Source organism: Eufriesea mexicana, unplaced genomic scaffold (assembly GCF_001483705.2).
Source record: "Eufriesea mexicana isolate 0111107269 unplaced genomic scaffold, ASM148370v2 scaffold1178, whole genome shotgun sequence".
Classification (NCBI taxonomy): domain Eukaryota; kingdom Metazoa; phylum Arthropoda; class Insecta; order Hymenoptera; family Apidae; genus Eufriesea; species Eufriesea mexicana.
The window spans coordinates 306640-323706 of NW_016909311.1; the positions used below are offsets into that span (position 1 = coordinate 306640).

The 17067-nt window shown below is 25.8% G+C and overlaps 2 protein-coding genes across 2 annotated transcripts in view; one reads left to right on the forward strand and one right to left on the reverse strand.

The window, feature by feature from the left end:
- Nucleotides 1-9201: 9201 nt before the first annotated feature.
- Nucleotides 9202-14183, reverse strand: FeCH (ferrochelatase, mitochondrial). The gene is made up of 8 exons (XM_017900404.1): nucleotides 14070-14183; nucleotides 13508-13706; nucleotides 13201-13422; nucleotides 12996-13097; nucleotides 10360-10525; nucleotides 10147-10254; nucleotides 9471-9635; nucleotides 9202-9399 (listed from the first exon to the last, which is right to left on the reverse strand). The coding sequence occupies exons 1-8, from the start codon at nucleotides 14101-14103 to the stop codon at nucleotides 9202-9204; spliced, it is 1194 nt and encodes a 397-aa protein (XP_017755893.1). The 5' UTR covers nucleotides 14104-14183.
- Nucleotides 14177-17067, forward strand: part of LOC108547753 (protein-lysine N-methyltransferase Mettl10) — a 3064-nt gene continuing 173 nt past the window's right edge. Inside the window, exons 1-4 of the mRNA XM_017900405.1 lie at nucleotides 14177-14482; nucleotides 14557-14655; nucleotides 15070-15485; nucleotides 17066-17067. The exon at nucleotides 17066-17067 is cut by the window's right edge and continues 173 nt beyond it. Coding sequence (XP_017755894.1) covers nucleotides 14427-14482; nucleotides 14557-14655; nucleotides 15070-15485; nucleotides 17066-17067 — 573 coding nt within the window. The 5' untranslated portion in view covers nucleotides 14177-14426. The remainder of the gene's footprint in view (nucleotides 14483-14556; nucleotides 14656-15069; nucleotides 15486-17065) is intronic.

Here is a 17067-nt window from a genome sequence, read left to right on the forward strand (position 1 = left end):
TTATTATATATATTTATATTACTATAAATATATTAATTCCTTAATAATATATGCAGGAAAAGATTGACCGCAATTTAGGTTTTTCTACAAATTTCACTTGTTTATTTGAAGAATGGATATGACAAAATAATAGTATAAATAGAAAAGAATAGATCAACGAAATTTTGTTTTTCAAGAATGGAGAGGTTTCTTATATATTTTCATGTACCGAGTCCAAATCAAGCAGCAAGGATTGCATATCACGCTAAGTTCAAAAGACAAATATATCGAAATTATCGATTTTTGCTAAATTTAACAAAATATTCCGAAGAGCAATATTTTCCTGATATTTCTATCAACTGCATCGTATATTAGTAACTTTCCTCTGTAAAATCAAATTTTATATATGATCATATAATTTTTCTTTTGCTGAGATATACCGTTTTGCAATTAACTTAAGAGAAACTGAAAATCATAGGTATGCTATTATTTCATCGCACACTGTATAAAATTAACCCTTTGCACTCGACGACTTTTTCGTTACAGAAAAATAGTAATTCGAAGATTTTCTGTCATAGAGTCGACGATATTTTTAAAATGGTAAATGAGAAATCATATGCACATTAAGACGTACGATTATTTTTCTTCGACATTCCATACATCGTTAGGTAATTTTAAATTTGATATATTAATTAACGTCGATCTTTAGAATCTGATTAAATAGTGACTGAGAGTCACCTCTCGAGTGCAAAGGGTTAAAATATCAACGTGTTCGATTTAATAAAGAAATGCATTTAATACGTGCAAAATGTGTTACAACAAAAAAGAATTTTCTATTGGAAAGCGACTTTTAAAAATTGTTATGTTTATTAAATGAGATTGTAGAACCTTTTTTGAAAGAAACACCAAAAGAATAAATGCTTTTGAAGTAACGTTGTAGCAATAAGTAATATTCAATTCTGTGTTTCCTTTTTGCTTTATACAATTTTTTGAGTGTTTATAAACTGCACATAAACGAAGCCAACTAAGCGAGGACTCAAAGAAATAACATCGTTCCCAGATCAAACGAAAGATAGAAATGGCCTTGATGTCGTTTCATTTCGACAGATTGAATGACTTTTCTCAAAAGTGAAAATAAATGTTTTAACAAATTCAATAAATTTAAAACTTTGTCCATGTTTAGTAATTACTGTGCCTTTTCAAAACGCTACTGACTATAAACAAATATTCACAAGCATTTAATTCTTATATTTAATTCTTAAATTATTTTATAACGACTGAAAAATATATTATAGAGGATATAAAATATAACTAAAATATAAGGATTTAACTGTAGGAACTAATTTTATTAACAATGTAATAACAAAATTATAAATTAAATTATCTATGCTAATAAATGTAAATTAAAATACATTGTCCTCAAACATGCCGAAATAATTAAATGCATTTTATGTAAATTCAAATAATTTCCAAACATCTGTTTAATTATAATTAGTATAATTAAAACTACATAAATTAAGCCAACAAATTATATTACCAATAAAAAACAATTATTTACAAGAAACCTTAAATGTCCAAAGATGTTATAGAATTAAAAAAAATCCTCCATAATTACTTTTTTCAAATTATAAAATTAACTATATTTTTCTAAATGCAGTTGTATATTTCTTATATATATTCTTATCAATAATAAGAAAGTAAATTTCGTGACCTACATTATTTCTACCTCGAGATATTCTGATCTGAAGGCAATTAATATTTTTCTAAATTAATCAAGGTACAAATATATACCATTAAATTAAGCATAATTAATTATATTTAATATAATTTATATGAATTATATTTTCATTATATTTAATATACATATACAAAATAATACAGTTAACCCTTTGCACTCGTCGATTTTTTGGCTAGAGAAGAGTAGAAAATCAAAGATTCTCTATTAACAAACTGACAATACTTTTTTGAGCAGTAAATAAAGAATTTTATAATAATAGAATTGTAGAATTATTTGATTTCGATACCTCGCACACTGTTATATTACATTAAATTTGATATATTAATTAATATCGATCTTCCAAATTTTATGAAATGGTGACTAAGGGTCACCTCTCGAGTGCAAAGGGTTAATCTAAATTGGTATCCAGAGATACAAAATTTAGTGACTAAGACAGTTTTATGAAATCATTAACACTGAATTTATTGTCACTTTTTCAATCATATCCATACATACGAAAAATCCCATAAATTACAATACATCTTTAAAATGTTTACAAAATATCCTATTGGAAATAGCCTTTGCTAATAGTTTACTGTATTATATTCATGTATTAAATTATTATATTATATTCTATTATATTCATAATATATTCAAATATTATATTCTATTATATTCACGTATTATATATATATTATATTCACTACACTATAAAATGTAAAACATATCTCACTGTACAATATAAACTATTGCACGTTTGAATCTTTTTCTGCAGATAAACACAGACAGCATAAAGTCATCCGAATTAAAAAATCAAGTTAGCAAAATAAATATTAAAATGAAAGGTCTACATGTATATTTAATAATATTTATTTAGAAACTATTAAAGCTTTCACAGCAAGAGCATAATGTAACATATAAAAATTAAATGTAATACGGAAGTACATAGTACATAATGTATATACTAATAAAGTACTGAGAAATAAAATAGTTATGTAGATTCTCTACAGAATCAGATTTTCTTTAAAAGTAAAAGTTGAACAAAAGTATATAACGTTACATTGCGAAATATTTCTCATAATTAACCGAGTTTTTCTCATAATTCCCTATACTATTGTTCGTCATCAATCTATCCCATTAATTCGCCTAGATCTTTCTCACGTTGACACACCCCTAATGGGCATAAGGTTTCTTAAATTTATAGCTACAAGCTACAATAGAAACTTGATATTAGAGTAAGCGACGCCTAGTTTCGAACGTATTCGTAACATTATACCTACGTCAATATACTTACAATATATATCAATTAATTAATTAATATATAAATTTATTATTAAATATAAAATAATTTAAATATACACTTATTGATGTTAAGAAACAGAGCAATAGTTTGCAAATTTTTGTATATTTTGTATCTCCTGAGATACACAAATTAACACTAAAAATAGACTTTATATAGCATATTAGAAAATATAAGTATCGTTTGTTAACATATAAAATTTTACCTCTTCGGCTCACATTTAAATTTAATTCTGAATTGTAACGTATCTCAAAAAATAAAGAAAAATAATAAAATACTAATAAACGATATATAATAAAATATAAAATAAACAAAAATTCATAATTATTTTGTTTACTAGTTTTTGGAGAACACTCATGCAAGCGTATGCATAATGGAAGGGTCAAAATTAAAAATAAAGGTAAAATATAAAAGTATGAAAAATATGCAAATATTGGGTACAAATTAAATCTTTCATAACTATAACTGTTTTAAACGCACAAGTGTAAATTGTATACTATAAAAAGACTACTATGACGTTTCGTCAATACTGCAGCAAACTAATTGAGATATAATAATAACTCCAAAATTAACATTCCAGTACTATTTAATTCCGATTAAACATTAAAATACTCTATTTATGTGGCAGAAACAGTTTTATTTCCCTTCCTTCCTCAATGAAGTATTCATTATTAATACTTCTTAATCTACGCATAACCTAATTAAGATTACAGTTGCTTACTATAAAATTTGTCAATATTTTATCACTTTCTCTTATATATATTGAAGATATGCATAAAATATGGAGTACTATCTTAATTACAGAAATTAGCATTAAATCGCTTTTCAATCATTTATAGCCTTTGGTCATTAAACGTTATATCAGAAATTGAATTAATAATATTCGAAGAAAGCTAATCAAAATTTAACGCTTCACGTAACTATTTATATTCCATATAATAAATTAAGATAATAATTTAATATTAAATTAAGATCACTGATATCTGAAAAAAATATACTCGCGATAAATTATGGAGTGTTTACAATTAAATGAGGAACTCTATGAACTTTCTTCCGAGAAAAAAATTTTAGAAGCATACATATATATATACACATCTATTCATTGCTTAACATCAACTTTTCTTTTTGGTTTTTCCCTTTCGTTTTCAATTCCATTTATAAGACTAATCGAGAATGAGTACAGCTCATAAAAACTATACTATCAGGACTTGCGATGATGAAAAGCAATATAAAGGGTATAAGAATTAATCGATATAATGAAAGATATTTAAATGCAACTATCTTAATGAAATTAATAAATAATTTCTTGAAACATAGATTTGCTCCCTTAGCTACTATACATTAGAAATTATAGTATTAAATTTTTATAAATATTCCAAAAATTTCTTACGAATATTACGAAACTTAAAAATGTCCAAAAAACTAAAAACATCTTCAAATTCTGATTTTCTGACTTTGCAAATGTGTTACTCATTATTTGTACTAAATAAAAAACAATAATAAAAATGTGCAACAATAATGATAATTTAATACCCCAATAAATTTCTGAGAAAGATAATACAAAACATATTTATTTATTTATATTTATTGACATTTACTCAAGATATATATAAATATAAAACTTAAAAGTAATAAAATAAGGAAACAAGAAAATAAATGAACTTTCAATGATTTTAGTATTTTATAAGACTTTTAATATTATACATATTTTATATGTACAATTTCATTCTGTACGTTTGACGAGTACTATACAATTTTTTTTAACTGAATAACTAACTGACGTTACATTTTGTCGTTTTATACGCACGAAAAATACGCAATTTAAAACATAAACTCACACAAACTCGATATATCGTATTCCACAATTTTTCATTCAAAATGATTCGTATAAAATATTCTTTCGTAAACATTGAATGCTATAATATTTACGTAACATCAGACATTCAGTCCATTTAGTTCCGGAATTTGTTAGATTTAAAAGAAAATACGACATTTACCCAATCATCAAGGAAAAAACAATTGCACCATAATAGTTAACACAAGAACATTACTATAACGAAGATTAATAAGACCTACGACAAAAGAATTAAATAGTAATTATCAAGAATTATTACATTGACATTGATGTACTTCGCAATGTCAGAATTCAATAAGTTGCTATTTACTAACCTCGCGAGCGATGTACGACATATATATACGTCAGAAACGAATTCTACTAACAATGTAACACTTAAACACGATATTAAATAGAATTTACCAGCTATCATAAACGTACCGTATTTTTCTAAATTACGCATGAAAATTAAGCAAATATTACACAGTGTGAAAAAAGAGCGAACTTGAATTTGAGTTGGTGGAAATGAAAATGCAGTGACTTACGAAGGAAACGGAGCGTAAGCAGTAAAAAGTCGTACAACTAAAGACACAGGGGGCGCTGCTCGTTCCCAAAACACGTGGTTCGCCGGCGCATGAAAACAAGTTCACGGGTACCTTTCTCCGCACGATCAAAGTCACATTCCACAGTAGACACGAGAGCCACTATTTCACAGTTCACCGTGTTACACTTCGATCAGCGACGAATATACCGCGAGAAACCGCACATGAGACAAATCGACACTGCAAAATCACCGAGCACGTGTACGAAGTTTCGCGTACGATATAAATTCCACACTTCGAACAAGCAAACTATGCAGCAGGATTCTCGATGCAACCTTGAATTTTACGAGGCGAAGGTTTACGAACTAGAAATTTGATCAGACGCGTTAAGAAGAACATCGACGACACGTCGGTAATGATAGGGATTTTGAAAAGAATAATACGTAGCACCTAAAGGTCTAGCGAACGGAGCAGAGCAATGCTGATTGGTTGAGGCTAAAGTGGGACGCACGCGAGGTACAGGTGTGCAAGAAAGACAGCACGAGCACGTGACACGTGAAACGCACGCTTCGTTGCAATCACGCGATTTCATCCCTAGAGAAACGGAAAAGGACTCGTTTAATGCAATAAGGAGAAGAAAACCGTGGAACGAAGGCGAGATACGATGGAAGAATGATAAATATTGGTTAGAAAAAATTGAGAAGAGGGAAGTGGGACTAACAACGAGGACTGGTAGTCCAGTTGCTTGGTTCGTGTGCGTCTGCCAAGCGAACGCGGACAACAAAGGTGAAAAGAGAGTAAGAGTGAGTAAGAGGGAAATACCTCGTGTGGCCGGGGATGCTGGTGATTGCATTGACGATCCTCGAACATTCCACACACAAGATCCACACCACACACTACGATGATGACAACGAGCAGCAACATGACGGTGCCGCATTGCATCTTCAACCGCACTCGAGCCGCCATCACAGACGACGCTCGCGCTCGCAAAGCATGACACATACTGAGCGCGCCTGCCGACGCCGCGCATTTATATAAGCGTCGCGGCACCCAGCGCCGCGCCATTCACGTTCGATACCTCGAGCGCGGCAGACGCTCTCTGCTGTCGCCGCGATAACTCCCGAGGGAGTAACCTGCAAAGAAATCGAAGGGTTACTGTCATAAATGCTATGAAACTGTGTAGTCTATACTCCTTTTAACAGCTTATAAACTGATTTTTCTTTTTTATATCTCCGAGAAATCCCAGCTCCTTTTCTCTTCTTTTTATTTCCAAAGTTTTATTGACATTTTATTGGCAGACACTACTAACTTTTTAATTTTCAGGAAATTTCCCTTATTTAATAATCTTCTGACTCTATCTTTATTATAGCTTTTATAACTCGTTTAAGAAAAATTCACCGCGTTCTATATTTCTATTACTTTAGTAACCTAAAATGTTTTTGAACATATACGAAGATTGTATAGCATACTACCATGTATATATTTTCTTTTCTTTTAATTTAAATATTTAAAAAACAGAAGTATTTTAATACTATTATTTATACGTATGCTGGGTATTAATAAATTCTAGATTTATTACTAATAGACGTTAGATATATTGATATATAAAAATGTATTAATGAAAAGGCAGGAAAAATACGCAAATTAGAAAAATTTATAACAAATGCAATCTTCGTAGAATACATTGCAAAACTTATTTTAACATTTACATTCACTGATTATAAAAATTATACGCAAATATAAATCGTATTAAAAATTAATTTTAAATCTGTTACCATCAAATTTATTAAAATTCAATTTATTGAAAATTAGAGTAAAATGTCTATCTTAAAAATTTATGTAAATGAAATTTTGCCATTTTTAACTAATTTTACAATATAGTTAAGTTATAATTCTTATGTAAGAAAATTTAGGTAAAAATTATTAATATTAATAATTTTACTTTCTTTTACTGTTTTTTTTATTAAACGTTCAAGATATAAGTTCAAAACTTTATATATATTATAACGAAATAATATGCATTCTGTAATAAACTAGAAACATATTAAGTACTTAAAAAATATGCATAACTTTTCCTGTGTGATACATTACGTTTTAGAAAACCCATCGAAAGAAATAGTACTTAGTACAAAAGTACAGGTTGAAATACGTGTTATATCCTACAATCTATTTTGCATACACATGCGATCTTCTTGTACACGATTAAATCTTTTTGTTTCTCTATTTTTATTAGACTGCAATTAAATAACAGAAAGATGTATTAAATAACTGTGCTAATAACTATTTCTTATATAAATATAAGAAATAAATAATACAATATTATGATAATAAATAACCTAATAAATAAATGAACAAATTATGTAAATATATAAATGTAATGAATAACTACGTAATAAATAAACACTAAAAACATTCGTGAGATTTAGTATTTAAATAATGTATAAGATAAAGAATAATGTATAAGATTTAGTATAAATGATATTATTCACGCGATTATAAAAACTATGAAAGTTGAAGATATACAAGGAATAAATAAAAGTCATACTTAAATTACCTTAGTAAATCAAGATATAACACCGAAACTATTCCTACATAAATAACATTTATCAGTACAAATCTTTCCTAGCACCGTACGTGGTCATAACAAGTATACGTGTATGTTAACTACAAGTATATGTATTATGTACTCTGTGTACTATAAAGTAGAGAAAAGATATGAATGAGACAAATGAAAAGGTGAAATCTTTTTAAATAATAATTATGAACTATATTTCACTTGGCGTGATTAAATTGTCAATGTTACAGTAATTAAAGAATTTTATTATATTAATTAAAGTAATTAAGAAATTTGACTAGAGTTCGTAACAAAAAATTGTTTTTGCTTCGCATAACTTTTACAGTGTAATTAAATAAATTTTGATACTCGTTCATTTCGTAATATGTTTTAAAAAGTTAAGTTGGACTATAATTAATATTATTAATAACATAAATAAGTAAATATAGAATATTAAGATATTTTGTTTCAATATATCCATAACTAGTTAATAAATATCGAACGAAATATTTAATAAATTTATGTATACTACCTGTTCTAAAAGAATACCATTCTTTCAAAAACTATTAATTATGTATAAAATAGATGATTATTTATTTTAACTAAAGCAAAATAAATATTTAAAATGTTATAAATATTTGTTTTAGATTTGTTCAATGATCTGATAATGGTTATCATAATTTGAAAAGTTTATCTCTATCTTGTAAACAATAACGATTAATGCAATTATTACTTTCTTATTTTCATATTATATTTTTATTTTATATCGTAAGGATCAATATTAAAGATTTAAGAAATGATACATTATTTACATTTAATATTGTTTCGTGAAAATTTATATGTTAGTATTAAGATAAAAATTTATTACTGATAAAAACTCATTATTTATTATATAATGTATAATCTTTCATTACAAAACAATCTGAGAAATAAAAAAAATGTAAACGTTTAATTTTTATTTCATATTTACAAAACGATGATAAAGGAAAATATAATAAGGTTTTATTATCGAGTTAAGTCAAATGCATAACAGGAAAAAAGACAGCAACAATATTTATCAAGAAGTATCAACACTTTATTCAAAAAATTATATTACAAAATTACTGTAGATTTTACACAAGCACTAAATTTTAATTATTAAATATGTAATGTTAGCGTTACATGTGCTGAAATCAACAGAAATATTATAACAAAGTGAGTGAATAAATAAATAGATATAAACAATATATAACAATGTACAGGTTGTTTATAAATTTTATACATTGGACATCCTGTTTAATTTTTACATATTTGAGCATACCAATCTTTGCTCTCTCTACAATTGCTATTAAAGCAATGTGGGCAACGCATTAAGAACTGGGGGCTAATTGGTCTATCTGATTTCAAGTGAGAAACAACAATGTCTGCCAAAGCTGCTATAAATGTAGGATGATCATTAGGTGCAGCAGTTCTCCTTATCTTATCAATGCCGAGCTAAAGACAAAAATAAAAAATTTTCGGTAGTAGCTATTCATAAATTAAAACTAATATACAACGACACTTACTTCTTCTGCTAATTCTTTGCAATACTCAATATCCAATTCATGCAGAGTTTCAATATGCTCATTAACAAATGCTATCGGTACTAATATAAAATGCTTTTTTCCTTGCTTTACATAAGCTTTTATAGCATTATCTGTAAAAGGCTCCAACCAAGACACAGGCCCAACCTAAATACACATATTAACGCATTATAATAAAAAAGAAATTATAAAATTATAAGAATAATTATTGCAATTAGATAACAGTTAAAAATCGTATATTTGATTTTAGCAAGGTAAATTGTATTAAAGAATTAGAACAAAAAGAATTAAAATATTACGATCAAAAAATTGGCAAAAAATAATTAAATTAAAATTATATTATAATATTACATTAAATAAAATGTAATGATTAAAACAAAATATTTCCGTATTTCTGAATAATATGAAAGCTACTTATAATTCGTTAGTAAGAAAATATGTATTAATTTTAAAAGGACATAATATTGTATTAATGATATTATTTTCAAAATTGTTTACGTTTTTATCTTCAACGATAAAATACTATCTAGTAATTAAATGTTTATAAATAATTCTACAAAATAGTGGTTTCTGAAGTCTTGCACGAAAGTAATGTTTCGAAAATTATACTGATTTACAATAAAAAATATATTAATAAAATAAAGAGGTATCTTTATACCTTTGACTGCCATACCAATTTGTATGGATTACAATATTGTAATTTTTCCATTACTAGAGCAACCGTGCCTGCTACCTCGGACGCATAAGCATCCCCTCTAGATACAGCCTAAAATTTAGTGTATAAAGAGAGGCAATATAAAAGAGAGCACTGTTTAAAGAGAGGCAATATAAGTATTAAAATATCAATTGGTATCTAAAATTAAATTGTAACCTTCAATGGCAACGAATGCGCTGAAAATAGAATTATAACATCTTTCCTCACATCCTCAGGGAATTTAACTAATTCTTCTCTAATTCTATCTATAATTGTCTTTATGAACAATGGATGCGCTGCCCATCTGTCTATCACACTCCATTTCATATTAGAAGGCAATTTTCTGTAAATTATGAATTTTTAAGTGATATCTAATATATTTTTATATTAAGAACTATTTTATTCAATCTTATATCGTCATTTTAATAAAGATATGTCAATATATTTAATTAGAACAATTACGAATATAAAGTGAAGTCTATAATAAAATGACAGAAAATTTTATATTGTAACAAATTTTTAACAAAATGGAAAATTGTTATACACGCACCTTTATAAATTATTCTATCAAGTCTATATTGAAATAAATTTATTTATTATAACTGTTATTTTATTATGAAATATAATACTCGTAAAATGTAATTATTAACCACAAGAAAAAAGGAAATAATTATTGTTAACAAAACAAACAACATTTAAAATTACAACAAACATGCACTATGATCTGATGATTTTATTAGTATTATAGTAGATGTATTTTTGTTTACATATAGCTATCATGTATAGTGGCTACTTTTTAAAGCAAAGTAATGTCGATAAAGTTTATTCTACCCATTTTTATCTAATGATAAAATAAAATTGGCTGAATTGTTAGCACATTCAAAATAATACAAAGATACCATATACGCGTGTATATCAATAATATTTATATTGTACTCGTGAGTAAATCAGTCTATCCTACTTTTAGATATTAACAGAAAGAGAGAGAAATTATATTGAATCTGTTAATCTCCTTTTAAATTCGTATTTTCTTATAATAATAAATTGTAATAACAAGCTCCACCAAATACTTTTGCACTATATTATATTATGCCGATATGTGTATGTTTAGTAAGATATAAATACCAGAAAAGGGAACCTGTCATACTCTGAGATAAATACTTAATATTTATTACTATTTCATTACTATACTATTACTCTAGCTGACATAAATATCTAACATTTATTATTAGTCTAATTACAGTTAAAATATAAGTAAACTAATGTAAAGCTCATAACTGCCGAGACAACATTATATATAATACAAAATTGCTTATTTAAGAAAGCTTATAGGTTATCCATGAATTATTCGTAAATTAATAAATCATAAAATGCAAATAAATTTAAGAGAATTTGCAATACGAATGAAATAAAGTGTTACATAAATAAGTAAAAATATGTACGTAAAAATAAGAAATTATTTACTGCACATTGAATACTAGGAAACACTTCCTCTATAAAATTTTCGATTAAAAAGAAGACTATTTGTATCAAATGATTCCTCTATCTTTCATAATTATACAAAATTATATATGATATATTATATATTATATATCAATTACATATTATAATTTATACATGAAAAAATGAAATAACTATTTCGTTAATTTAATAATTCATGCAGCATAAAAACTTTTCATGAACGAAGTGATAGGCCAGGTATAAGGGACTCATGCGCATATACGAGCTAAAGAATCATAGTGCAGTGGATCGCGTAGTCAGATAATCGGGAAGTCCAGAAACCACAATTCTAAGAGAAATGGTAAAATAGGTTAGAAATGGAATGCAATACCAAGATAATCAAATTACTGAGATATAATATAAATTTCGTAACAGCTTTTACTTTTGAAATTTATATACCATCAAAACAAAAACCTCAGATATCTAAAACATAGCAGAATTTTATCAAAATAACTAAATGAATAAATATTTGTTAAAATAGAAAAATTAGATATGAAAAATATTTTTTCTTATTAATAAATTTTACTTCACTTTATTTAACTTAAGTATAAATATATTCAAGATTAATACATGAATCTTTAAAACTCTAAATCAGTAACAAGTACATATTAAACAAACTGATACACATATACTAGACTAGTGCATATGTATGCATACTATAGAATTTTTGTGTATCATTATATATAAGTAAAGTTATTAATTAAATTAGAAAAAGAGAACACACGAGATGCCAAATTTTATAAATATACTAATTTTACAAACACAAAATTTTATTTCAATTAGAATTTTTCCAGCTAAAAATCTTTTTTTAGTTAATATGTAGTTATTGAATGAAGAAGAAATATATTATACAGGGAATTAAAATTAATTACTATTAGTAAAATTATTTATATTATCATAAAATGATAACAGCAAACAATAAATTATGTATTACATTTAATAATTAATAAATAATTTAAACTGTACAAAAGAAAGGAAAAATTAATAGAACATTGTGTTATAATGAGTAATTATAAGTTATACATAGGTTAAAACATCCTGTCATTTTACTATAGGTTAAGCAATGGAAATTATGATTGAAATAAAGCTTACATACTTATAAAACGTTTTAATGACACATCTTTTTTCTATTACAAATAAAAACTACCTTTACCGCATTTTTCTATATATTAAATATTGTATTAAAAGTTCATAACTTTTTTTTCATAATTTTATTACTAAATTAAAAATATGATTGAAAATACAAATATATATAAATGGATATTAATTCATTTATTATAGGAATATTACAAAAGAAGTTCTGAAATAGCTACCTGTTAATATAATATTTATATATCTCATTAAAGCTTGATCCACTTGTGGCACAACAATATTGAGGATATTGAGAAAACAGAATTGTATGTTCAACACCATCTCTAAAATGAAAATATATACAAAAGAAAATTGTTCCTCACACTTTTAATAACTGTATTTGGATTTAAAATTTATTTGGATTTAGTGATAAATTGACATCCTTACTCTTCTATCTCTTGTAGTGTATAGTTAGTAAGAGGATTAGCATAACGGAAAGCAACATAATGCTTATGAGGTGCTGTTTCTGGCGAAATGCTATCCAACTTTTGACACAAAAGTTTACCCTGCTTATTTGTCCAATCTAAAATAGGAGATTTCCCACCGATTTCTGCATATTTTTTTTGTACTTTAGGTGTACGAGACTTTGCTATCCAAGGACCTAATTGACTGTAATAGATATTTTAATATGGAATCTCTTTTAATTTAACATTAATATGAATACTATAAACTATCATAATCTATTTAATTAAACCTTTGAAATGGTAGTTGAATCATATCACGATCAGTCATTATACGTAATAAATATTCATGCACCTCTTCAAGCTTACTAGGCCCACCCATGTTTAACATTAAAATACCTGTTTTTGGTTTAACATTATTTATTTGTTTTGAATTTACTGTTGTAGAAAACTGACACCAAGGTAAAATGGAAGATTTTACGCATTGTCTTCCTGTATAGCAACATAAAATTATATTTTTATACCTTTAACCATGAAATAAAAATTAAAAATAAAAGTACTTTTATTCGCATTGTCAAAAATTATATATGAATATATATAAATATACATAGCTTCTAAATATATACTTTAACTCAAAATATAAGATATTTATCTCATGCTTTGATTAAATAAATTATTTAATTAAATTTTCAATTTATTATTCAATTACAGAGAATTTGTATACTTTTATTACTTACAGCCTTACATGTATGTATGTATGTTAACCTACTCATATAATATATATTTACAATTGAGTATACTATAAACATAAAATATATATAAAAATAAATTTTATCAAATGAGATTTTTACTTACCAAGTTGGAATACATTTATTACTTTACTGACCATATTTAACAAATTAACACTTCCCAAAAACTAACGAATATATCGAATATTTATAAAGATTATGATTCTTGCACAATCACGCTTATGTAGCATATATTATACGTAGCATAATACTGTTAGGTGTAGGTTATAAGCAGACGTGAGGTTATGTTCGTTCAATACGCTTCGCATAACACGAGTACATATTTTACGTCAAGTGAAATTTGCGAAATGCATTTGTCGTATAAATCATTGATTTAATAAAAATACATCTAAAAGCCAAAACTAACACATTTAATACATAAAATAAGGATTCATCATAATTTTCATATAATCAAAATAAAATTATGGGAGATCAAAATATTGATGAACTTGGGCCATCAGATTTAGGTACACTAGATTAGTAAGTAATACATACCGTATTCGTAAATGTGAAACACTCGATAAACATTACTTTATGTGCCACAATTGTTTCAGTTGGGAAAGGATTTATTCGGAAGAACTTGATAATTTTAAGGATCACGGACACGTAGGCGAGATATGGTTTGGTAGAAGTAATACACTAAAGATCATACGGTAAGTTATTCGATTAATACACAAAAAATTCATACAATAACGCGAAAAATACGTAAAAGTGTATACAACACGATCAATACTCGCGTAAACAGCAAAACAATTTAATCTGAGACTGGTGGTGCTATCTCTCCAATGTCTGGAACAGTAGTTGGTAACATGTATATCATCATTGGAAGGTAATATCGTTAATGTTTATTATCTGTTTATTTAAAATTACATACACAAATTTAGTATTAAGCACTTGTTCTTATACGTTTATCATAGGCAGTCATTTTAATAATAGTTAATATACGTATAATGTATTTATACGTATATAATTTTATCTATTTATAATTCATTGTGAAATAATTTATTGTAAAAATACATTATTTCCTTATGTATATTTTTTCACTAATTTCATGTTTAATATTTCAGATGGATTAATACGCAATTAAAACTTAATAAGGATGAGAAAATAATCGATTTAGGATGTGGAAACGGAATTACATTAGTTGAACTTGCACAACAAGGTTTTAAAAACTTAATAGGTATAGATTATTCACAAAAAGCAGTTGACTTAGCCAGTGAAATATTGAAAGAAAATAACATGTCACAAATCGAGTTAAAAATTTACGATATACTGAATACTGAAGATTTCGATTTACCGACAGATTTTAAATTAGCACATGATAAAGGAACTTACGATGCTGTCAGTTTACATCCGCAAGATCCTGCGACAAAACGACAAAAATATATAGAAAATGTGTACAAAATTCTATTACCTTCTGGTTACTTAGTCCTAACATCGTGCAACTGGACTAAAGAAGAAATAGAGAAACATTTTCAAAATTGTAAGTTATATTAGTGATTGAAGAATCAATATTTGCTATTTTTTCAGTCATATATATACAACCATTTACTCTCAAAATATAGTTCATAATATATAGTTCAACTGTACAGGTCGAGAAATGTTGTACTGTCTAACAGAAATGTAGACATATATTTAATATTCTTTATTTTCTCTGTTAATTTAAAATAGTTAAAAATAATACAATGCATTGTAAATGTCTGGTACATATAATTCTACAATATATCTAAAAAAGTATATTGTGTACTATAGTATATATGTATATATATTAGGCAAGAGTATAGACAAGAGTAGTGCTATTCCATCCATTTCTCAAACAAATGTGTTATTTAAATTATAACTAACTTAAATTTATAAAGCAAATAGGTATAGTTAATGTAATTAGTATGTTTCTATCACAAATGGAAGTTTTATATCACTTCTATTATATCTAGGAAAGAAGAAAAATGAGAAACAACCATAAAAGAAAAAGTACACTTATGTAGTATATAATATGTACAGTATATTAGATTACTTAAACTGATTACTTAAAATGATATGGTTGAGATTCTTTTTTCAAATGAAAGTCAGTAAAAAATAAAGAAATTACTTCTCAAGACAAAAAGAGAATAACTTTGATTGTGCAAAAATTTAGTTTAATGTAATACTTTTTGTAATTTATAATGTAATTAGTAACAACAACATTCATTTTTCCTTTATTTGTTAGTTAAAATCTTTAAATATCATACAAGAACATTGCTGTCATGTAAAATATATTTTTATTCGGCTCAAAATGGTCCACTCCTTTCAATTTTATTGAGAAGACCTTGTTATTTTGTTACATTTTTTTCCTTTGATTTGAAAAAAGATAAAAGGTATATAATTTTTTTTATCAGCATTTATAATTTTTCACTTTCAAAAATTAATTAAGAAGTTTTTAAAAGTAATTAACAGCTTGGATTGAGCTTGAATAACAACAGTTTGGCAGAACTGCCATTGATATATCTTTATCATTTAATATTTGCAGAAAATTATTGTATGTATATTGTAATTACAATTTTGATTATATCACATCTTAATTCAAGATATTTTAAAAAATTGTAATATTTTTTTATATTTAAAACTAGAACTAGTGATCTAAAATGTATTCCAAAATATAGTGTACGCAAACAATAATATTAAAATAGTATGATGAAAATAAATAAGTATATATAATAACATTTCTATTTGAACAAAAGTCAACATTATTATTATTATAAACACGTGTATTTTTGTAATAATTGCAAAAATAAAACGAAACCAGTAATTTTTACTAGTTTCTAGTGTTAAGTTGTTATTAGTTTACTATTACTCTTAATTTCAATTTGGATATATAGATGTTATCAATAAACTTTATAATTTTTTAGAAAATTGTCAATTTTTTATATCTTATTTCTATCTTATTTCCATAAAAAAATCAATATAGGTTTATGTTAATTTTTGTTTATCAGATATTGGTTGGAATAGTACTAACACTTTTTCTGTTATTTTTCATTGGACTTTAATTAATTTTTATTGTTAGTAATACATGTGGTAATATTAATAAT